Source organism: Sinocyclocheilus anshuiensis, unplaced genomic scaffold (genome assembly GCF_001515605.1).
Source record: "Sinocyclocheilus anshuiensis isolate Anshui unplaced genomic scaffold, SAMN03320099.WGS_v1.1 scaffold2655, whole genome shotgun sequence".
Taxonomy (NCBI): Eukaryota; Metazoa; Chordata; class Actinopteri; order Cypriniformes; family Cyprinidae; genus Sinocyclocheilus; species Sinocyclocheilus anshuiensis.
The window spans coordinates 256,706-282,529 of NW_015541082.1; the positions used below are offsets into that span (position 1 = coordinate 256,706).

At 34.9% G+C, this 25,824-nt stretch overlaps 1 protein-coding gene across 1 annotated transcript in view; it reads right to left on the minus strand.

The window, feature by feature from the left end:
- Positions 1-1,023: 1,023 nt before the first annotated feature.
- LOC107690708 (uncharacterized) overlaps positions 1,024-25,824 on the minus strand; it is a 55,052-nt gene continuing 30,251 nt past the window's right edge. The window contains exons 3-19 of the mRNA XM_016489117.1: positions 24,145-24,215; positions 23,720-23,874; positions 12,342-12,396; positions 9,011-9,241; positions 8,588-8,893; positions 8,184-8,420; positions 5,469-5,765; positions 5,028-5,315; positions 4,614-4,922; positions 4,195-4,476; positions 3,648-3,935; positions 3,234-3,542; positions 2,817-3,098; positions 2,327-2,653; positions 1,936-2,250; positions 1,402-1,695; positions 1,024-1,316 (exon numbers count right to left, since the gene is read on the minus strand). Of these exons, the coding sequence (XP_016344603.1) occupies positions 1,153-1,316; positions 1,402-1,695; positions 1,936-2,250; positions 2,327-2,653; positions 2,817-3,098; positions 3,234-3,542; positions 3,648-3,935; positions 4,195-4,476; positions 4,614-4,922; positions 5,028-5,315; positions 5,469-5,765; positions 8,184-8,420; positions 8,588-8,893; positions 9,011-9,241; positions 12,342-12,396; positions 23,720-23,874; positions 24,145-24,215 (4,210 nt within the window). The 3' untranslated portion in view covers positions 1,024-1,152. The remainder of the gene's footprint in view (positions 1,317-1,401; positions 1,696-1,935; positions 2,251-2,326; positions 2,654-2,816; positions 3,099-3,233; positions 3,543-3,647; positions 3,936-4,194; positions 4,477-4,613; positions 4,923-5,027; positions 5,316-5,468; positions 5,766-8,183; positions 8,421-8,587; positions 8,894-9,010; positions 9,242-12,341; positions 12,397-23,719; positions 23,875-24,144; positions 24,216-25,824) is intronic.

Genomic DNA, 25,824 nt, shown 5'->3' on the forward strand with positions numbered 1-25,824 from the left:
TATTTAAATTTGTTTGATGATCTGAAACATTAAAGTGTGACAAACATGCAAAAAATTAAGAAATCAGGAAGGGGGCCAACACTTTATCACACCACTGTAGATAGATAGATAGATAGAAAGATAGATAGATAGATAGATAGATGTGCTTAAAACACATCTCTTCCATCTTTTTTGACCCTCTTACTCAACTCTCTATTCTAATTCTATTTTATCTGTTTGTTTTCTTTTTATTTAAAAAGGCCTCTAACACTAGCTTTCTCTATTCTTTTTCTATTCTATCTACTTGTTTTCTTTCTTTCTTTCTTTCTTTCTTTCTATATATATATATATATATATATATAAATATATATATAAAACACATTGCTATGTGTACTGCATTAGGCTAACAGAGACTTGTCATAGAACTTACATAATATTGCTCTTTTGTTGATTTTGATTGCTTCTGTTGTCCTCATTTGTAAGTCGCTTTGGATAAAAGCGTCTGTTAAATTACTAAATGTAAATGTAAATGTAATATTCCCATGTCCCATGGATTGATTTGTATAATTAATTTGTTTCTTTGTTTGAAACAATAACACTGGCCTGGAAACTTAGCCCTCATCCCAGACTTTTAATCTTAAACTATGAAAATCATGACATGAACATGAACAGACATGTTTTAAACAATGATCCTCTAAACAATGAGTGAAATTAAAAGAAACCATTTTTTTATGTTTTAAGAATTTCCAACGTTTTTGTTGTGTATAATTTATTTTGAAGCTGTCAGAAATTTTGTCAAATTACTCATATAGTTTAAAAAATATTATTTCAACAATAAAGCTTGACTAAAATTCTGGCTGTGAAATTAGCCATAACAAGACAATGGAGTTCGCTATTTTATTCAAAAACAAAAACAATACATAATTTGAGATAACTTTCAAGAATAATTTGAAAAAAATGACAAATCGGTGATGTTTACATGCACTGCTAATATAATAACAAAAAATGTGTTAAAACCGTTTCTTTATTCATATTTAAATGGCCACAAGGTCAAAAGCTGATACTTACCATATAATGTTTGCAAAGTTATGTCAATTGAAAGACATAAACAAAACAACAACAACAAAGAAGCAAAGGAATCTAGAAAACATAAGCACACACACAAAATATTGCTCATGTAGGCTTGACTTTGACCAAAGTCACTGTGCACCCATAGAAGAGAGAGAGGAGGAAGAGGACGAGGAAGGCACAGGCCATGTTCCAGGCCTCTTCAACTGTATCCTGTGCAATAGCTTCAGGTTTGTTCTCATTCATAAATATAGCCTCTTCAAATAATGCTGTAAAAAAGCATAAGAATAAATTAACATTTAAACTTCATTATTTCCTTGATAAAATTGTTTTAGTACTTGAAATCTAGGGTACCTGTTTTCGTTGAGATGTTAGGCGACAGGATACCAGTAACATGAGTGACCTCACATGTGTACACCTCACCAGGTACCCAGTCTGAAGGTTGGAGATCCAGGTGACTTCGGATGCTAAATTTTCCATCAGGGCCTTTTGCAGGTTGAGTGATCCTGTGGGCAGACACCTCAGTCTTACCTAGCCACCAGGTGATGTTGATGGCAGGTGGGCTGAAACCAAATACCAGGCACACTAGCTCAGGCACACTAGTACCCTGCAGCAGCTCTACAGATGGAGGAGAGCGAATCAACGAGGCTAAAAAAAATAATAATAAAAAAAAAAAGTGTTAAAAGTTCTATAATTATATATATTTATATTTTTTTAAATTATACTTTTATAATAATTTTATTGATATAACTTCAATTGAAGCCTTTCTTTACAAGGATATCAAAATTTTTCAAAACCATATGAAACCAACATGAAAACAATCTCAGCAATTCAATCAAATCAATCCTATTTAAAATATCAGGTCAATTTCTTCCAGATGGCACCCACCATACAAGTTCTCTATAGTGGCGGTGATTGGATTTTGGGATGACTCATGAGAAACAACACACGAGAACGTGCCGTCCTTCCACTCTGATGCAGGCAGCATTAGGGCACTATGCATTGAAAAACCTCCTGACGTGTGAGTAGCCACAGGACTGTTAGTGAACTGAGATGCATCTAGCTGTGTCTCATTTAGTAGCCACTGCACGGAGATATCAGATGGGAAGAAACCAGTGATCAAGCAAAGAAGGCAGGCATTTTGGAGTCCAGAGAGATCACTGTCTGAGGGTCTGAGGATTCTCACAGTGGGTTGTTTGGGGTCTGCAGGCATAAGGCAACAATTAGTAATCAGAAAATAGTCTCTGCAGTGGCAGTGCTGGGAACTGTGAGTGCTCACCTCGGATTTTTGAGATTCTCTTCTCCTGTGTATAATCTGAGCACAGATGCTTAACCTCACAGGTAAAGAGAGCATATGCATTCCAATCTGTAACTAAAACCTTCAAAATACTTTCTTTGCTTTCAGTCCCATTGTCATGAACTCTAGGCTCTTGTTCATGGCCATTTGGATTGGGAACGATACCATTCACTTTCCATTGAATGGAGAACAACTTGACACTCTGACCAACAACCAAACATGTCAAATAGACAGAGGTGTCAGATCTCACACTACTGAGGGATGGACCCACCAGGTAGAACTCTGCCCGCTGACTGGATGGTGCAATCACTGTTGGACAGTGAACACATGTGTTGAGAGATTACATTCGCTGACTCAAAGGTAAGGAAAGAAACCAAACATTCTTGCATAAACTATAATATTATCAGATATCTGCATCTCATTGCAATGTTGATTATAGAGAGGGGGTTCCTGTCACATTTGGCATGTTTACCTGTGCAAATACTGGTGCTTTTCCCAACAGTTGCAGTTTTAGTTTTAGTTTGACAAGTGATCCCTTGATTCCACTCTTGCTGTGTCACCAGTATCTCACTGAACACTTTCACACGTCCATCTTCCATTATTGCAGCGTCTAAAGCTCTCCCAGTTTTCTCGTCAGATACTGAAAGCCACTTGATTTTCGGGTCGAATCCTGTCGCAGAACACAGCAGCTTCTGTGGGTCTAAACTAGATCGACTCACACTGGGAACAACAGCAAGCTCTATGGTAGGATCGCCTGAGGGGGAAAAAAATCAAGTTTCAAGTGTTCAGTGAAGAAAAAATAATACATCCTTAATAAAATTCAATGCATTACATAAATTACTGTCCCCAGTATAGTTAATGTTGTATTGATGAAATGTTCATTCCTCACCAAAAATGTTTCCAGTAGGTTTGGATTGCCAGGATTTGGAGAGCCTATGAACTGTACAGGTAAAGGTTTTTCCATTGTTCTGGTGCTCACTAGGTATTGTAAAATGTGTGACCAAGGACCAAATGTTTTCAGAAGGGGCCCAATCCACACAATTTAAACCTGAGACTGAAATATCATCGGACTGGAAGATGATGCAGACCTCACCAGAGGGAAGACCATTTACAACACACTCCAGCACAGCACTGGCTGCCTGCATTGATTTCACGAAAGGTCTCCTGATCACCACCACAGGATCTTTCTTTATATCATCTGAGGGACACAAATATACTTTATCACATGATATGTAGGTTTTAGAACCTAAATCATCATCAGGAACTTTGACAAATGCTGATCAGTGCAAAAGAAACCACTTACCAGCTTTAATTTCCACCTTCTCTAATTTGAAACATGGATGTTTAGCGGTACAAACAATGGTGCTATGAGTCAACTCTTGTCTGGACAAAGTCAAGTTGCTCACAATGTTATTAATGGACGGGTCTTTATGTTCTGTGGTGCCTTTTCTACTTATACTGTTTATCAACCATGACACTTCAGTGTTGTCTGGTGCTTTAACAACACAGGAAATTGTGACCTGACTCCCCTGTATAATATCTCTGAGATGAGATTTCTTTACTTGGATTGAAGGTTTGAAGAAAGACGTTTCTGTACAGGTGAAATAAATAAAGTTAGCTTTACAATCACATATGATGATGTTTATACTGTCAAGCATAAACTGTTAGTAGAAGGTTTGAAAAGGTTATTGAGAACAGATAAAACACCTTTGCAGCAGAACTACACCAAAATACTGTGTCATGTCAAAACTAGATCTTACAGTACGTCTGAAAAAGCATCTGGAATTCTGTTCAAATTGCAACTTGACCTCTGACAGAAGATGGGTTCCTGTCACATTTGGCATGTTTACCTGTGCAAATACTGGCGCTTTTCTTAGCAGTTGCAGTTTTAGTTTTAGCTTGACAAGTGATCCCTTGATTCCACTCTTGCTGTGTCACCAGTATCTCACTGAACACTTTCACACGTCCATCTTCCATCATTGCAGCATCTAAAGCTCTCCCAGTTTTCTCGTCAGATACTGAAAGCCACTTGATTTTCGGGTCGAATCCTGTCGCAGAACACAGCAGCTTCTGTGGGTCTAAACTAGATCGACTCACACTGGGAACAACAGCAAGCTCTATGGTAGGATCGCCTGAGGGGGAAAAAAAAATCAAGTTTCAAGTGTTCAGTGAAGAAAAAATAACACATCCTTAATAAAATTCAATGCATTACATAAATTACTGTCCCCAGTATAGTTAATGTTGTATTGATGAAATGTTAATTCCTCACCAAAAATGTTTCCAGTAGGTTTGGATTGCCAGGATTTGGAGAGCCTATGAACTGCACAGGTAAAGGTTTTTCCATTCTTCTGGTGCTCACTAGGTATTGTAAAATGTATGATCAAGGACCAAATGTTTTCAGAAGGGGCCCAATCCACACAATTTAAACCTGAGACTGAAATATCATCGGACTGGAAGATGATGCAGACCTCACCAGAGGGAAGACCATTTACAACACACTCCAGCACAGCACTGGCTGCCTGCATTGATTTCACGAAAGGTCTCCTGATCACCACCACAGGATCTTTCTTTATATCATCTGAGGGACACAAATATACTTTATCACATGATATGTAGGTTTTAGAACCTAAATCATCATCAGGAACTTTGACAAATGCTGATCAGTGCAAAAGAAACCACTTACCAGCTTTAATTTCCACCTTCTCTAATTTGAAACATGGATGTTTAGCGGTACAAACAATGGTGCTATGAGTCAACTCTTGTCTGGACAAAGTCAAGTTGCTCACAATGTTATTAATGGACGGGTCTTTATGTTCTGTGGTGCCTTTTCTACTTATACTGTTTATCAACCATGACACTTCAGTATTGTCTGGTGCTTTAACAACACAGGAAATTGTGACCTGACTCCCCTGTATAATGTCTCTGAGATGGGATTTCTTTACTTGGACTGAAGGTTTGAACAAAGACTTTTCTGTACAGGTGAAATAAATAAAGTTAGATTTACATTCAGCCAATAATCACATGTAATGATGCTAATGCAATAATTATACTTTCAAACATTTCAATGAGCCAGACATTAGGTTTTGAAAGTTGTTCATTATTTTCTTCATTATGCTCAACTTACCCATGCACGTGTTATATTCTTTCTTGAACTCTTCAGAGTTGTGCGTTGCTTTACAAGTGTACTTTTTGTCTTCATATGGGGCACTGATAGATAGCCGACTTACGTAAGTGTACTTTTTCTCACCTTTATCAGTGTTCTGAAGCTTTTTATCAATTTGACCTTTGACAGAATTAATACCCTCAAGCCATTGTACAGTAAGTTTGTCTGGGAAATAATCATTCAACTGGCACTCCAACACAATCCTGTCACCGTCCTCTCTACTCAGCAGAGCAATAGTAGGCTTATAGACGCGTATTGCTATTAAAATAGAGATGAAAATAAATTAACTTAGGCAATGTAGTATAAACAAAGGTACAAAGTTTATGAAAATGCTTATTGAATACATTCAAATGGACATGCAAATGAATGCTGTTGATGTTTCAGTGTGGTGGTTATTTACACCATGGGAGTTTTTTAAATGTTGCAGATACTGAAAACAAAGATGGACAGAAGAGGAAATCAGAATCATGCTTCAGTGAACATAGCAAATAGCAGATGGAAGCGTTAAGTAACAGTCAAGCTGAAATAGCCACCGAAAGCAGAACTGATAACCATCTGCATTTCTGAGACATGGTTGAGCACATCTGCACAGGAAAGACACCTTGCCATTTACATAAAACGACTCGCTTGTTATGCAATTTATGTTTTAATAAACTTTGCAGCATGAAATATTTACACTCACCAATATTCACAACTAGACGTTGCTGTGCTTCAGTCTCACAAAGAACAAAGTAATACAGATTTGTTGAAAATTAATTATTGGATTTAAGAAAATTCTGTGTAAGTTATTACATTCAGAAAATATGGAAATATTTAAAAAAGGCTTTTAAATACCTCTCTGTGTTAATAAATTTTACTTTTTATATAAACATGCATCAGAGCAGCATTAGAGTTTATCGTGCAAATCAGAGTTTCTCCTTGAGATAAAATTTTGTAAACTTGAGAGAAAAAAAAAATCAAGAGCAATCAAATGGTTTCTTTCGTTTATTAAAGTAAAATTTAAAAACAAACAAACATCACAATCACATATTTACAATAATGAAAAAAAGAATAGAGCTGTTTTTCTGAGAGATCTTGCATGTCCTTAAAGGAATCTATCATTTCACCTGAAAGCATAATTTGACACCAATTAGAGCCAGAAAAAACAACTTCTGTTTAACATGCATATGTTAAATATATGTCAAAGTTAAATATTATGTTAAAAAGCAAGAACAAAGTTTTTGCATCATCTCTCTCCAAATGATAATTGGCACAAAATTAAAATGCTCCAATAAAATCTAGTCTCATGTTTATCCTAAACTAAAAATTAACTAGACAAAAAAAAAAATCTAAAAATGGCATACCTTAACAAAAGTAGCCCCTATGCTGTAGAACAAGGTGATGAGGAACAGGAAAACAAAGGTTACAGCAGTGTTAGCAATGCCACTATCATCGGTATCAATAGCTTCGTACAGGGGATGCTCTATCCACACAATCCATGCTGCGGGAACAGACAAGAACACATTTGCATGACCTACAGGACAACAACGCCACTGTCCAGCACAAACATGTCCTCTTATAATTATAATGTTTTAATCACTTCACCTACCCATCCTCATATAAAATTAGACAAGTGGGCTGAGGGCAAGGATATCCAGTAAAAGGAAAACAATTAGAATATTGTGATGGAGAAAGAACCTTGATTGAATTATACTGTTTTTGAAATTTGAGGATTTTCATCTGCCATGTTTCATCTTGGTAATTATGTAGCACATTTACTACATAATTAAAACACAATAGAAATATTAACAAAGAAAGGTGACCCTGACAACCTCAAATAAGTCAGCTGAATGTGTCTTGGCATGCTGAGGATGAACTGATGTGGCTATGAATTATCATTCTTTAATAACTGAACTGTTATGGAGAGCATAATGTGTTTAGGTGATTATAATATCAAACAGTACAAATGACATGCACACACACACACACACTGACAAACATTTCTTTCCATTATTAAGCATTTTATGTGCCAGCTAATGGTATAGCTTTAATGACATTTAGTCTTTTTTAACTACAAAGTTATATATATTTTTTATATTTATTTTTATTTATTTATGGGTATTTCTTAATTACTTTCAAAAATTGCTTTGATTATTCTTCTTCCATTTTTGATATTTTAACTGAAGTTTCATGTTTTAATTTGAATACATTTTGCGTCATTCAATAAATAAATATACACATTTTTTATTTCAATTTATGTGATGTTATTTTATAATGTTTGTGATCTTTAATGCTCACATATGCTGTGACAGAGAAATATGATAAACTGGTATAATAACAGAAAGGCACAGGAATTATGCTTTGTTTCTTTTTTATTAGTCTTTTCCTAAATGTAATGCGCAAGAAAGTATCTCAAAGAAGCAAGAAGCCACAAACATTAAAGACCAACACAATTACAAAAATGGACATGCAAACCAAAAACCAAAAGGAAAAAAAAAAGAGAAAACAAGATGAACACTTAACAGGCATAACAGGAAGACACCACATACACAACGATCTAGTCCTTGCAAGATGCGGGGGTATTCATACTTAGATTAATTACACCTGCCTTATCAGTATTATCATCAATAGATCTCGTCAGTACGCGCATTTTTTCATCAATGCCTTCGTGATACACGACACAACTGAACACTGTACCATTCTTCCACTTGGAATCATTAACTGTTAGCTGACTGTAGACTGAGAAGATTTGATCTTTCTGAATTGGCAGGCTAGTGCTGTATTTAGAAGTCACAGGTTCATCATCAGCAAGCCAAGACACAAACACCTCTTTGGGGTAGAAGTCCTTCACATAACATGTCAGGGTCATCGGTTCACCCGGTTTGTGCTCTGGGGGTGCTAATATGAAAACAGTGGGTTTCTTGGGGTTTTTACCTAGTAATACAAGATCACAATTAAGACCAGAATGAGTCATGAGTCATTTCCTTTTTATTATTTTTTGTCAAACTCTATATTAACGTCAATTGTAATGAAAGATGGTATAAATCAAGAGACATTGTGAAAGCATGAACTGCATGTTTTACAAAAAGAAAAACTCATACCATTTTCTCTGACGAACTTAGTCGACTTGGGCTCTGCTAGCTCGTTGTGTTCAACGGTGCATGTAAATTCAGTGCCGTTGCTCCATTCTTCATAGCCTATTGGGGCGTCAAGTTCCACATGTTTGTCGTTGCCCTCTACTGGTTTCTCAGCGATGTCATTATTATTCGCTGTTATTGTTATTTTGGTGAATCCTGAATTGTCTGCTGAAGCTTTGCACTTCAGCACTCCTTCTCTATTTTTCAGCATGGCTTCAAGGGAGGGAGCCACTATATCAACAGCAATATCGCTGCAATCTTGAAAAGGAACTGGGTACAAAAAACAGACAGATTTGGGGAGACATAAACATAATATGAATAAAGAAACAGAAAAACAATAAACATTTCTATTTTCAAAACATTCACAGTTCTCAAGGGAAAACATACCTGCATATTCGGCCTCTCTTTCTTCATTTCCCGCCTTGTGCACGAACTCACACTTAACTTTGCTGTTTGGCTTCTTCCAGTCATCGGCACTGATTTGCAAAATGCTTGTGGCACTATATTCGGTTACTGAGCCTTTCTTCTCACTTTTGTCACATTTGTCTATCGCTTTTGTCACCTCCTTACCATCCAGAGACCACTTAAACGTGTATGTTTTAGGCGAAAACCGTTGGGCTAAACACATGAAGGTTGCTGTTTCGTTGTCTAACTCCATTTTTGTAGGTACTGTTAAGTACACAGTTGCACGCGCATCTGGCGGTGGGGCTGGCAACATACAGGAGAAAGCAGAGGGGACATGAAAAGCAAAGGAAAATAGTGCAACATACCTTTTAAAGCAAGCCAATAAGATGCTCTTGTGGTTCAGTTTGAACGTCACTGTTAAATGTTGTATATTTATATTTAAATTATTTTTTTCTTCTTCTTCTCCTCTTTTGGTTTGTACAGCAGGGAAAAATCTCATATGTCATTGTATTAGCCTACCTGGAGTATTTCTGAAAGCCTAGGGGCATTTAATTGATTAAAGAAATCGTGTAACCTACAATGTGCTTTTCTGTTCTAGCATTTAGACTAGCTATATTTGTGGCCTTGCTGTTCTCAGCTGGTGTAAACATTGATTGACATCAGACTTTGATAAAGGACACCTGCTTGACATAACAGCAGGTTCACTGGTTAAACCAAACCCAGACAGCAGACCGTTTCGGCCCAGATCCGGCCCACATCTGGCCCGCATGGATTTCACATGGGCCAGATGTGGGCCGGATCTGGGCCAACACTATGTTGCTGTCTGGGAAGAGTGTGCTAAAATTTCCAATTAAACATGAGCCTCCACAAAGAAACAACAACATAATCTTAACCCAACAGCAAGATAGCCTATAGAGAGACACATGAAGTAGCTAATGTAAAATGTTAGATATTTAAAAAAAATTGAACTTACATGGTGGAGTAATATCAGATGCTAATTTGCCTACAGTATTTGAAGCTTCGCATTTGTAAGGTTTCTTAGGATCCCAATCGCTTTTTCTTATGCGCAGAGAGCTGATTTTGGTATAGTCTCCATCCGGTCCGAATGCTGGATACTGCACGAAATCCACAGCTGCCGGTTTTTTACAGTAAATTTTACGGAATTTTTTTTACAGTGTACATACAATGTCATGTAGTATGCTATGAACACTATTAGACCTATTAGACAGCTAGACTACATCTCAGATGATTGACTGGAAGGATGGATTAATGAATAAAATATAAGAAAAATAAAATTGCATTAAATAGATTATAAAATAACGTAAAATACAGCAAAACGATGGAGATGAACTGGTTTTACGCAAGAAGAAAGACTTCGCTGAGTAGCCTATCGAAGACTTCTCTTCGAAGTCCCGATCATCCTGAGGCTTTAAACTTTGCAGGTCATCTTAATATGTTATGCCGCACACAAGGCCTACTTAACAAATAAGTAGGCTATGTAAGGCTACTACATGGATATTAAATATTGATTGAATGTTCCGAAAGGTCGGAGAGCACAGATTTTTTGAAACAGGTTTCCCAGATGAGCAAAAAGGTATTTTATAGTTTTAGACGCTGAATGCTCGATTAACCAAATAGAATCAAGCATAATAAAACACAAAATCTTGCGAATTAGGTGAAATATTTGTTTTCTTGGATGCTGTAATAAATAAAGTGTTATATATCTAAACTAATTTATTACTGGAAATTTTGACTGCAGGATTACTTTTCAGTTAGTTTCTAATGAATCAGTTCACATAACCTATGAAATGTGTAAGTTAAAACAAACAAATATAACACTTTAGTACAGGAACCAATTCTCACTATTAACTAGTTGTTTATTATCATGTCTATTATTAACATATTGACCGTTTATTAGTAGGCTACTTATAAAGCACATATTCTGCATGACGATAATACATGCCCTTAACCCGACCCAATACCCAAACTTGACAACTATCTTACTAACTATTAATAAGCTGCAAATTATGAGTACAACTAAGGCACAAGTCGTAGTTAATGGTGGTAACACTTTAGAATAGGGAACACTTATTCACTATTAACTACGACTTTTCCCTCAATAAATTCCTAATTTGCTGCTTATTAATAGTTAGTAGTTGTTAAGTTTAGGTATTGGGTAAGGAATGTAGAATAAGGTCATGCATTAATATGCGCTTAATTAGTACTAATAAATGGCTAATATTCTAGTAATATGCATGCCAATAAGCAACTTAAGAGACCCTAAAATAAAGTGTTACATTAAGGGTTTGTTAATAGCGAGAATTGAACCTTAAAATAAAGTGTGACCCAAACGAACAAATGAAAACAACAGGGATAATTAGCCTAAATCAATTTATAATTATTTATTAAATAGCGGTTGGGTACCGACCTAAGACCTTGGCTATATGCCGGTGTTTTACTTTGGCTATTTATTTATTTAGAACTGAATTTGTATTTTGGAAATTGTATTTTCTTAGTAATAGCGGAATTCAATTTATTATTTTAAAATATAACAAGTAGTGGCCATAGCAGTGTAAAAAGTTTAAACGCACGAGACACGTTGCAGTCTTTATTTAGTCATATTTAGCTGTTTTCAGCTTCTAATATTTGCACAGATTGACAACACTTGCGAGAAGAATGAACAGTTAAAGTAGTCGTTTAACAATGCTGTTATTGATTTTTGTTCGCTTTTTTAGCAGCTATACAACGAAACATTATAAAATGATGTAGCCTAGTCTTTAACATTTTCTAATGGAATAACCATTCATTTGACAACAATCAATAGAAAACTCTTAAGATATCATAAGAAAACTGTAAATAATAACACATACATGTGACATTTTGTCTTATTTTACGATAACTGTCCTTGCCATTAATAATAAAATCTTACTGTTTGTTACGGTGACTTTGGTGCCGCTTCCCCAGTAGTCGAAAGCCCAGTTACACAATATTATTTTAATGTTACAGCGCAGTATAAAAATGCAACTCAAAAATGCTCAGGATCTGTTAAATGGCTTGTAGCCGATTCGTTGTTTTATCTGAATGCGTGTAGGCTACACATCAAAATATGTACAATTTAATTATTCATAATTAATGTGAATCTTTGCGTTTCTAGCAGAACTCTAAAGACATGCCCCTACTTTAATTGTCCGAATCGTAGAGTAAATAGCCATTTAAACGTTGCTTAAATATAAAACAACTTTTTGACAAATTAGCCTACCTGTCACAACTTTTCGTACTTAGATCAGATTTTGTTTTAGTAAGTTTTTCTTACCTGACGAGACAGTGACCATGGTTCCTTTCCCCCAGTAGTCAAAAGCATAGTCACACTGACAGTTTTACCCATGGATATTGTACAAAAATAGTACGCTCGTATGACAAGTCACTTTTATTTATTACCCTAAGCCACAAATACGACTATTTATCCTTTTAATTCAGTCTAAGTTAAATTCTTGCAAAACGGACAAGCGGTCTGTACATTTAGTTTTCCTATTATTTTTAAAACACATATCAACGCTTATGAAAGATTTAAATTATACTTCTTACCAGATGTCACTGTGACCGACGTGCCTTTCCCCCAGTAGTCAAAGGCAGCGTAGTCACAGTGATACTTTTAATTTCTTCAGTGCACAAAAACTCTAACGATTTTTTTTTATCAGCAAACCCAGCTACAATTCTATTTATTTCATAATTAAATGCAACATTGTCCATTAGTTCTCTCTCTCTCTCTCTCTCTCGCTCTCTCTTTAAACTACTGGACTAAAAGTCTGTTACTAAACATGCATTTTTTTGTAGTTTGGCTCTAACTAAACAAAAATCTGACTTCTTACCTGATGTTACAGTCACCGTTGTTCCCTTTCCCCAGTAGTCAAAGGCACCGTCACAACGAGAAGATTTACGATAAGAGCCATACCATAACCCTAATAGTACATTTACACTGTCTTGCCATAGGCCTCCGTTATCAAAGCGACTAGTTTAGAGATTTTAGTGCGCACTTTCTTTAATCTGAGAGTTTTACTCGATATTGTTTACGATTACCGACGTCCCCTTTCCACTATTAGCAAAGACAAAAATTGTAAATACGGCTGCATGTTATTTGTGTCAAGACCTTACCTGATCTTCAAAATTGTATAAAAATGGAATAACAGAAAATGTCAACAATATCTTACCTGAGGAAACGGTGACTTTGGTTCCTTTCCCCCAGTAGTCGAAGTAGTTGACACAGTGACTGGTGCCTTTGAGTTACTAACCAAAAACCCACAAGAAGAATGCATTATAATACACAAACTAAATGCAATAATATTCACATCATGCAGCAAATTACACAGAATTGTCACAGTGTACAAAAAAGTGATCATCATATCATAGTCAGGTTTCCCCCTTAACATTGTTGTGCATTATTGTCATTTAATATTTCTTATAAAGCCCTAATTTTACTTTTGTGTGTGTGTAAGATATAAAAAGTGCAAAATGGTTACATTTGATGGCAGTGTGTGTCATGCTGTAGTGTAGTCTATATGGTCATGTAATAAATACAGATTTTAATAGTCTCTTTTTGATTATTTTACTGTATGAAGTCTTAAGGTGAAAATGATGATAGAGAAAAATCTATTTGATTGCACATGATGGATTCACTGATCATTGATTTACAGATGCTTCTGAGCTTTTTGTAATGGGTTGAAATACTGTGCCCCAGCCCCCGTATACACAGACAGACAGTCCATAACAAAAACAAAGACCCTGTTATCAGAGCACACACATTTATCTGACTTCTCAATGAAAAAGCAGGTTTAAAAATGTAGGTATAATTTCAAACTTAAAACTAAATAAATTAATGAATAAAATAAATAAATAAATAAATAAATACTATAATTAACATTGCACTATAAATGTTTGAGGACTGCTTTAAGTCAGTGTTGTTAGCCCACTACATTTAACTGACTGGGGGGGAAAAACCTGCTCTTTTGAAAATAAAACAAAATACACTGCCTAGCCAAAGAAAAGACGCCATTTGAATTTAAATAAGCAAATACTTAAGGAGTATTTATTTTATTTATTTTAGGATTGAATTATTTTTGCAGTAATGAATATGTTTCTGGCATGTTGTATGTTTGGCAACAATTCTCTTAACCCTAACTGATACAGTCTGTAGCTTTTTGTTTCTCAGACAACCATGATGGAAGATGTACACATACTCCAGGATGACAATGATAAGATTCATCAGGATCAAACTGTGAAAGAGTGATTCAGCGTGCATGAGAAATCATTTTCATACATGAATTGGTCACCACAGAGTCCTGATGTTTGCAGACCACGACAGCATCGCGGCACCACGCGTCATTGATGCATTGATTATGGCTACAGATGAGGGCAATTTGTGTCATATAGTCTATATGGTCATGTAATAAATAGATTTTAATCTGCTTTTTTTGATTATTTTACTGTATGAAGTCTTAAGGTGAAAATGACAATAGAGAAAATCTATTTAGGCTGCACATTATAGATTCACTATTGTGATCATTAATTTACAGATGCTTCTGAGCTTTTTGTAATGGGTTGAAATACTGTGCCCCAGCCAGACCCGTATACACAGACAGACAGTTCATAACAAAAACAAAGACCCTGTTATCAGAGCACACACATTTATCTGACTTTTGTATCAGTGACTTTAGGATCACTATATTTTCATACTGACTTCTCAGTGCCACTATTTAGTTTAAAAATGTGGATATAATTTCAAAATTGAAACAAATAAATAAGTAAAACATACATACATACATACAGAAAATATTATAAACCGTAATTAATATTCTGCACTATAAATGTTTGTTGAGGACTGCTTTAAGAATTTAGTTTTAGTACTTTTAACTGACTGAAAAAAGTTGTCTATTGAAAATACTAAAACAATACATTACAATCAACTTACATACATTCATGTTTGAGATGAGAACATAATTATATTGTGCAAAGTCTAAGCGAAATTCAGCTTGGTCATCAAAATTGTATGTGATTTGATCAGGTTGCCAGAAATTGTTCAAATACACTGCCTGGCCAAAGAAAACTCATCGTTTGGATTTAAAGCAAATACTTAAGATTTTAGGATTGAATTATTTTTGCAGTTATGTAATATGTTTCTGGCATGTTGTATGTTTAGCACCTGATCTTAACCCCACTGAAAGCTTTAGGATGTGCTGGAGTAGAGAAATAATACAATCTAAAAATGTATCAAACATAAAAGTTAACATGGCTGAATTATTTTGGGATAACTTATACTCTGTACTTAATTGAAATTACATCTAATTAACACAAAATACTTATATTGAAACTATATGAATGAGAAAGGAAACTGCATGCAAACAAATTATGCGGAACCAGTGGCCAGAGTTCAGTTGATTAAATCAACAACAACAAAAATGTCGGTGTTTTACAGAGGTTTGTGATTATGAAATTAAACGTTTCTCTGTTTCACTTAACATTGTTGCACATTATTGTAATTTAATATCTATTATAAAACCCTTATTTTACTCTTTGTGTGTGTGTGTGTGTGTGTGTGTGAGATCTAACGCACAAAAGCTTTTAATCATTGTATAACATCTGTTAAAATCATTTGTTGATTTTTAAAATGTGCAGGCTCATTTTAATTTACATGAAATGTTAATTATTAGGTAATGTTTAATACATTTATTAGTAAACAATAACAAGCACATTATTTCAAGTTTCTAGATATGTGAATATATATTAACTAATGATCCATTACGCATTACATAATGTTTAGTAATGATTTATTAATGAAAGTTATTATAAAGTGTTACCCAGAATTTAATCTGCTCATTTTGATTATTCCACTGTATGAAGTCTTAAGGTGAAAAATTATGATGAAGAAAATCTATTTATGCTGCACATTATAGATTCACTATTGTGATCATTCATTTACAGATGCTTCTGAGCTTTTTGTAATGCGTTGAAATACTGTGCCCCCGTAATACACAGAGAGACAGTCCATAACAAAAACAAAGACCCTGTTATCAGAGCACACACATTTATCTGACTTTAGGATCAGTGATCGCTACATTTTCATATTGACTTCTCATGCCGCTATTTAGTAATATGAGTTTAAAAAATGTGGGTATACTTTCAAATTAATAATAATAATCATAATCATAAACAAATATTCTAAACCGTAATTAATATTCTGCTCTATAAATGTTTGTTGAGGGCTTGTTTAGAAGTTTTAGTACTTTTAACTGACTGAAAAAACTGCTCTATTGAAAATACTAAAACACTATACTAACAATCAACTTACATATAAATGCGTATTGCAGAAAGTCTAAGTGAAATTCATCATGGTCATAAAAATTGTATATGATTTGATCACATTGCAAGAAATTGTTCAAATACACTGCCTGGCCAAAGAAAAGTCGCCATTTGGATGTAAAGCAAATACTCAAGATTTTAGGATTGAATTATTTTTGCCGTGATGAATATGTTTCTGGCATGGGTTAACGATTCTCATAACCCTAACTGATACAGTGTGTAGCTTTTTATTTCTCAGACAACCATGATGGAAGATGTACACATACTCCAGGATGACAATGATAAGATTCATCAGGATCAAACTGTGAAAGAGTGATTCAGGGAGAGTGGTTCGACTCTCCCAATGTCAATGATAACTTAAACAGAGCACGCAATATTTAAAATACATCTGATTAAACTATGGTATACTGTGAACCCAAACAAATTATGTGGAACCAGTGTCCATAATTCAACTGAGCAAAAATCCAACAAAAATAACATGTTTCATTGGGGTTTATGAGGTGAAATGTTTCACTGTGGCCACTCCATGCACAGTGATACATGCTTCCTCAAATACTCCGCATGCAACAGGCTTTACACACACCAGCACATTTTCCTTTCTGCTGCAGGTTCTTTCAAATCATTTAAATGCACAGTTTAGCTGTGTAATGTCATACATTTATGTAGCCAATGTTATGCAGTGGATCATTACAGATTAAAACGTTAACCAGTTTTAGACCTGGACTGAAGTTTTTGTCATAGCTTTTATCACCGTGGCCGTTGTATTGCACAGTGATCCGAACAATAGCAAGTACATGAAACCTTATGTTTCATACTTCATAGACTGATAGAGATTTTTCAATGTTCTTTCAAACTGAAATGTTGCAGTCAACTATAGTAGACTCTATATTAAGCATACAAGGAATAAACATCATAGAATTACTGAATTCTATTCAACATTTCGATCCATACTCTGAAATACATAGGCCTATATTTAATAATAGAGTAAATAATGCCCCATAAATATCATACTGCTAATAAAGCTAGGCTGAGTTTAACGAAACCTTATTACCGCTACGTCGTTCTTAAGCATGTAAAGGCACCTTAACCTTTGTCATTTTGACCAGAAACTGATTTTTAAATAATTTTTACAATTCGTGTGTTGATCGTTATGGTTCAAGGCTTCTTTACTTTTGTCACACTTGCACCGGGAACACACACACACACACACAAAAAACCCTTGAGTGGATTGGAGGAGTTTATGTGGGTGTTATAAAAAAAAGGAACAAAAGTGTGTCCCTCGCGGGTCATTTTGACCCCCATAGGAATAAATGGATTGTAGGAATTTTTTTATTTTTTTTTATATACAAAATATGGCACAATCCAGTAAAGATTTATACCCAAACGAAGGGCTGAGACTACAGAATTACCCCAGTGCAGAAAACACACACACACACACACACACACACACACACACACACCACACTCATACATAGTACACGCACTCCCATAGATACACATTATAACATGTTTGTTGTTTTTGCTGGGAAATGACTGTCATTTTGCAATATTTGTTTTTACTTAAAACAGTTAAATTTGAGTGATGTGGTGGAGACCAATGAGTTTATATCATATTTAGATTTTTAAATATATATTATATATTTATTACATATTTATGAAATTGTATGAATATTCATATGTTTAGGATATAATTCAGTTTAAAAAATATATATTTTTTTTAATGACTCAATATATATTTGAATGTTATCAACCACTTTGAAGCCTCAATATGCCCATATTTTACATGTTTAACTTGTTTAGCTCAGTTAAGAATCTCCATATGATCCTATAGGCCCCTCTAGTGGCAGTAACCATAAAATGCGACTTTATGAGTTTTTTTCCACCAGATGCGTCAGAACGACTCAGTGACCCCATTCCAAGTTCATCTGTAGGTTTTTGATGAAAGGGACTGGAATTGTCTTTTTTTTTTTTTTTGCTGAAATACTGTGACAAAATTGCTTATTTTGCTCATATACCAAAAAAATTATAATAAAAAAATACATAAATACATAGATACATAAATAATTAGAAAAACATTTATAAAAATGGATCGAAATGAGCTTTCTGGACTAAAATAAAAATTAGTGTCATTTTAAGCTTTCGGGTCATTTTGACCCGCGAGGGACACTTTTGTTACAGGTATGGGAGGGACACACAAAGTTTAAGCAGCCTCCTAAGGTATAGTTCGGGGAACCCGCCTAGAACAGGTACACCTTTAGTTAAGGCATACATTTAGAGTCTTCGTAGAGTGCTAAGAGACAGCGTTATCGGGAAACCCAGCCCTATAGTCAGTATGCTATTTTTGCAGAGTCAGAGATTGTTCTATTTAAAAAAAAAATAAAATAAATAACCTTTTTTCATTCGCTTTGCTCAATGTATGTTTCAACGTGCTCCTTTTGATTTCGTGAACTAGATATTTCATTTAGTCTCGGCCGGGTCTCATAGAGTTTATGTACAAGTGTAAATCAGCGTGGTCGTAGTTATAGCACAGTAGCATAAAGCCAGACAATAACTAATGCTCTACTTCTAGTGTTCATAAAGCAGAGTAAGAGAGAAATGTCAGACTTTTCAAGAAATCATTGTAAAGGTGATTCAAACAACAAACAATCCAACATGCAGAAAAGCATATATGGAGCTTTATGGAGCATCAAAATGATCAATGAAAATAAAGATTGTACTTACGAAGATCAATTTCTAGACAACTTTTCCACGAATTTTTCATACTTTATTAAAATACATTAATATTCCAGAAACTCTTGAAAATTTCTTGAAAATTCACAACAAGAAGAATCATTGCTGAGAAATGCATTTCAGACGGTTCCATAATCCGAAACTTAAATATCGAAATCGTATCAAAAGTGTATTATTAGGCTATTGGGGAAGACAGAGCAAGACGCTTCGGGATGACCCTGGTGATTCCACTGCCTTTTAGCTCCGCCTACTGGCGCGTCACGGTACTGGACTATTTAGCATTGAAATCACTTCGATCTATATATTGAAATGTGTGTTGTCTCCTGTCAGTGGCAGCTGTCATTTTGTCTGTACATACATTTATAAGTGATTGATTTATTAATTGCATAGTTTGCTTATAATTTAATCTAGCCATTTTATTTAATGCCGTTTAGCTTTGAATGACGATCTATCCATTCACTATAAGGGACATCTTGTGCCTGTAGATTTGTATTTGATTCATCTTATTAAGTTATATTCAGTGCTTAACATGTTTGGTCATTTTAGTATTACTACTCAAAAAATAAAGAAACAAACAAATAGGCGAAATAAATAAAATAAACAAATTAATATAAAGAAATTTGAGCAAAGATTAAACATGATCATGAGAATTTGAATTACAGCAAATGCTTCAATGAAATAAAGTGAATTTTCATGTCAAGTGTTCTGTGACTTCTGTCAACACAAAAGGCACAAATTGATAAACATAATGAAGGACGTCCCATTATGCACACCATAGTTGATAAGAGTGTGCCAGAGTGTAACCCTGGTGTGATAATGATCCCCTTATTTGAAATGTTTACATCACTGTGTCTTTCCTCAAAATGGTGGGCATTCAAGTGCACTCATGCTGCGCTCACATCATAGCCTAATGGTCACAGGACTTTCCCCCACCATTCCTAGTGATGAGTCGTTCATTTTGAAGGAATCTTTGGTTTCAGGAGACCCGAGTGTTTTTTCTATTTTTTTTATCAGTAACAACCAGTGGCGGACAAAGTACTCAACTCCATTACTTGAGTGAAAGTACAGATACTGCTGGTCAAATATTACTCCATTACAAGTAAAAGTTGTAAAGACAGATTTTTACTTAAGTAAAAGTACAGAAGTACTTGCTTTTAAAAGTACTTAAGTACCAAAAGTAAATTTCCCTTTTTATGTCAATGCACTGTTTTATTATTGTTGTTTGTAATACTTACAATACTTCTGAAGCAACTTAGAATACATTACACCTGCTGAATACACTGACTAGCTTGTAGTATATTTGGAATAAAGAGCTTTTAGAATGTTAAAAACCTAAATACAGAGTGATAAGGAAGAAACTAAATCAAACCTGCTTTAAAACCCAGCAACACAACTGTAGCTGTATAACTTTACAACAGAAACACTGCTTTTAACAAAAAAAGCGAAACAGCAAGACTTATTTGACATCAAAACAAAAGTTTAAAAAATGTCTAATGGCTCTCGCGGATGTCACACACAGAATGATCTGTGCAGTTCTGCTTCAGTCAAACACCTATTGTGTTTTATTAGGAGATGCACAACAGTTCTTCTGTGGCTTTATACGTAATATTTTCACTTACACAATTTAGCAAAATCAGACAATATTGTGTCTAATATATACCACAATATTAACATTCTTGAAAAAATAATGCTCAAGTAAAGTACCGATACTCAAAAAGTGTACTTAAGTACAATACTCAAGTAAATGTACTTAGTTACTGTCCGCCTCTGGTAACAACGCACTACACAGAAGGCCATATCATACAAGAACGGGATAACCTACTGTACAATTAAAACAGCCTGCAATTTATCCTAAATCAATCCATTAGTTGAGTCAGTAGATCTCAAAACTTTTATATTCATTTCTGAAAGGGAAAAAAAGAGATAACAGTTGTATGCACTGTTAACAGTTTAGTACTGGCTTTGAATATTAACTTTTAGTTTGTTTGGTTGGTTTTGTTTTATTTCGTTTATGATAAGAATTTATGCACTCTCAGAAAAATAGGTGCAAAAGCGGTCACTGGGCCGGTAGCTAACTTTTGGAAATAATACACAACTCAATTACCTCTATAAGGTGCACATTAGTAAATTAAAGGTACATAATAATACCTCAAGTGTATATGTTAGTATTTTTAATGGTAGCCTACATATTTGTACCTCTCTTTTTTTGCATCGGTGACAGTTTTTGTACCTTTTTTTCCCTAAGAGTGTGCGGCTGTCACGTGACGTGAATCATTTCTCTTTTCTGTTTGGAGCCGACATGCGCCTGCCACATGACAACCGAACGAAAGGCCGAGTCGAGTGGTGAACTAATGGTTTCTGTTTCTCATAGTTTATCTATTAAGGCTGTATTATTACGATTTCATAGTTCGTATCATGTGATCCAAGTTTGCACAAATGGGCATGTATGACCGTTATGGGAAGGTTGTTTCTTCCATTTCAGGGACTTATCTGATGTATAAAATGTTGTTTAGATAGTAGATAGGGTCCGGGACAAGGGTAAAACAATCAAATCTACACACAAAATGCATTTCAAAACTCAGATGGGTCATATAGGCTAACTGCATCTTCGGCTTCACTTGAGGACTCGTTACTGTAAAAGACGTCAATGTAAATAGTTTTCACCACTGGAGGGCGCAAGGGTCAGCAATATGCAAAAACAAGTACGTTTAAGACCTTGCATGAAAGTGCATTTGGAGGACTCTGCTTTTTAGCGCCATGTGCATTCAGGAACTGAGAATCTTTAAAAAACATATTTTTATTTTTTAAGAATTACATTACCCATAACATTTATCAACTTTTTTAGTAAATGTTAAGAAAAGTAGTGTACTTTTTTAAATAAACGTTTTTATTCGTATAGTGATTGCAATAAAGTTATGCTACAGAAATTATATATATTACATATTTTCCAAATTAAATACGCTTTTTTCACATTTTTGAATTACGCATTATAAGTGTAAAATAAACAATGTACAGCATTAATAAATATAAATAAAATATTAATATTAATAAAGTGTAATAAAATAAGTCGTTGCTGGCTTCGGTTTTAAAACATTTCAATCTTCCTAAGAACTGTTAGTCATCAACACGAACGCAGTTTCACTTCAGCAGATGTGAGCAAAAAGAGGAAGAAAGAGAGACCTGACTACATAGACGCTCTCGAATAGATCTAATTTTGACATTCTGAAATTCCTTCGAGAGAACTTATAGTCAAATGAAACACTCGCCCAGCATATTTGCATATATCAGCAAAGCAACATTTCTTAGACATCAAAATGATTGTGAAGTTTTTTTGCAACACGCCGAATTCTCAGTTTCAAGGAGCATCATTTTTGGATAGACCACAAAATGTAATTAAAAGGAATCTTAAGTGTATTAATGAGCATGCTACATATTAAGAGGATGTTGTTTTGTATCAGATCACAGAATAAACAGTGTTTGTAAAATGGGCATTTTACAACATGACCATTTGTTTTGAATTCTTTGCAGCTCATCATGCTTGTTAGAAACTGCACATGGGTTGTTCAGTTTATTACTGTTTGGCTATTATTAAGAAAAAAAAAATCCTTGAGTGCTAGACAGTTTGCAGCTGCTGAATGTGAGATGTTCATCTGCACTGGTGGATCCCCAGAGATGAAATATTTAAATACAACACCCGAAAACCGAGAGAAACACACAGTAAAATGTGATGTGAAACACATTGCAATGCACATTTGCATGACCCAAAATTCCAGCTTTTCTAGGAATTTGTGTGCAGTTTAAATCAGTCTTAAAAGAACATAAAAAATAACTGTAAAAATTTAGATTTTTCAGATTTGTTTGAGATATGACTCTCTTCAGAATATTCCAATGGTGTTCAAAAGCTTTACTTTATTCATCTGTATGATTTAGCAGTTCCTCAGAAATCTACAGATGTTTTTGCCCTCATACTTTTAGATAAGCAGCAAACACATCAAGATTGAGGTCATGGCTGTATATTTTGTTAGATAATATTCTCACATTTTAGTATGTCCTGAGGGATCTCTGCTAATATCACAGTAATATCTACTGAAAATGCAAGATAATGTCAGTTGTAGTAAGAGGCTGATATAATATTCAAAAGAGTAAAATCTCATTTTGACAGAGATATAATAAGACTTTATTGATATGTGTACATATTTGTCAGTGTCTTCAAAAATGTGTGCACAGAGGCAAATGATGTAGTTTCAACATCTCAGAAAGCCCAAATGTTTTTCAGACAAGCTTACAGAAAGACAGGAACAGACAGAGCAAAAGAGAGATAGAGATGGCGTGGTTATTTTCCTTTTTTTGATTTCTAAATACATTAGACTAACATTTAATTACAGTCACAAAACAAATAAAAAACCTTGGAGTCTTCACAAGCTCTTTTAACAAATCATCACTGCTTCACCTGCAAAAAAATATATATCTATAGTTAAAAACACATTCAAGACTTAATGCAATCTAAATTGAAGCATTCATATAACACTAAGAACATGCAGTAAAAGTTCCAAAAGGCATCATCTTACTTAAAATGTTCGGCACGTTATTTAGTAATAGTTGTATTACCTTGAAGAAGCTGAGCACAGCGCTGTAGGTCAGAGAAAAGAGGAAGAGGAAGATGAATGAGGTGGCAGTGGACCAGAGACTTCTGAGCTCATCCTCCTCCAGAACATCTTTATTGCAGTCCAGAGCAAAGCCTGTCTCTGGCTCAGGTGGCTCACCTAAAAAAGAAAACACATGTACAGGAGACATATGTATGGTAAGCAAGTCACAGTGATACTTTTAATTTCTTCAGTGCACAAAAACACTAACGATTTTTTTTTATCAGCAAACCCTACAATTCTATTTATTTCATAATTAAATGCAACATTGTCCATGATTTCTCTCTCTCTCTCTCTCGCTCTCTCTTTAAACTAGTGGACTAAAAGTCTGTTACTAAACATGCATTTTTTGTAGTTTGGCTCTAACTAAATAAAAATCTGACTTCTTACCTGATGTTACAGTCACCGTTGTTCCCTTTCCCCAGTAGTCAAAGGCACCGTCACAACGAGAAGATTTACGATAAGAGCCATACCATAACCCTAATAGTACATTTACACTGTCTTGCCATAGGCCTCCGTTATCAAAGCGACTAGTTTAGAGATTTTAGTGCGCACTTTCTTTAATCTGAGAGTTTTACTCGATATTGTTTACGATTACCGACGTCCCCTTTCCACTATTAGCAAAGACAAAAATTGTAAATACGGCTGCATGTTATTTGTGTCAAGACCTTACCTGATCTTCAAAATTGTATAAAAATGGAATAACAGAAAATGTCAACAATATCTTACCTGAGGAAACGGTGACTTTGGTTCCTTTCCCCCAGTAGTCGAAGTAGTTGACACAGTGACTGGTGCCTTTGAGTTACTAACCAAAAACCCACAAGAAGAAGCAGTGTTCATGTGATCAAACCTCAAAGCCAACATTTGTTATTTGACCTTTCTTTAAAAGGATTTAGTGAAAACATCTCTTCAGCATGCCTTTTTGTAGCTGCCCTCCAGCGTAGGTCAGAAATATGATTTGCACTAACAATTCTTGGAATATCAGTTTGCAGTTTTTGACTTTTTAAATGATATATTGATTTTACTTCTAAAACTGTACAATTAACAGCATTTTGCTGTAAAATTAAATGAAATGTCTGGCTAGATCTTTTACAATTTTTTATAATAGTACACTAAAAAAATGCTGGGTTGTTTCAACCCAATGTTGGGTCAAATATGGACTAACCCAACTGTTGGGTTAAATTTTGGTTACATTTTTAAATTAACTTTTTAACCCAACAGTTGGGTTAGTCCATATTTGACCCAACATTGGGTTGAAACAACCCAGCATTTTTTAGAGTGTATGGGAACTGTTAACCTAGATTAGCCTTTTTTCCCCATAAAGTTTTTACAGTATTTTACAGTTAAAATTACACTAATTTTTACAGTGTACCAATAGCATGTTTAGGCAACATGCAAACCACGGGGGTCCCACGGGGGAACGGGACTGCCACTGATGGGATTTCCACTAAGCAGAGCTTCTTGCTTAGTGCCCTCAAAACTCTAAACATGCCCCTGACGGCGACTCGTATGATATTGCTCATATATATGCTATGTTCTTGCATGTGTGCTTTTGCCATCTAATTCTGAAAAGATTAGTTTGAGTTCATTTGACATGGGACTCTCTCTCTCTCTCTCTCTCTACATATTTAAGTTAAGTCTACTGGTAATTTTACATTAACGTGAACACATGAACAACGTCCATAACTGAATCAAGTCATAATTTTATGAAACAAATTATAATTTTCTTTTGAGTGCTTATGTTGCACGATTAAAGTACAAGTTCAAGTCCAAATTTGCTTGCAGAGTATGTTTTATACTAAGTAAATATTAAATGTTTGATGCAAAATATATAAAATAACAAGGCTATTGCTAAACACCAAATGTCAGAGCCGGATCGCACTGCATCGTAATAGGGGTGAATCGTATCAAATCGATACGTTTTTGTAAGAAAAATATCTATATTTAAAACGTAATAATCAATTTAATCTAGCTTGTGGGTGGATGACGTATGAGGTCGGCTTTGCGCGGCCGCTCAGAAGTGACGAACGCGGAAGCGCAGGGGAGAGATCAAAACAAAACAACGGTCAC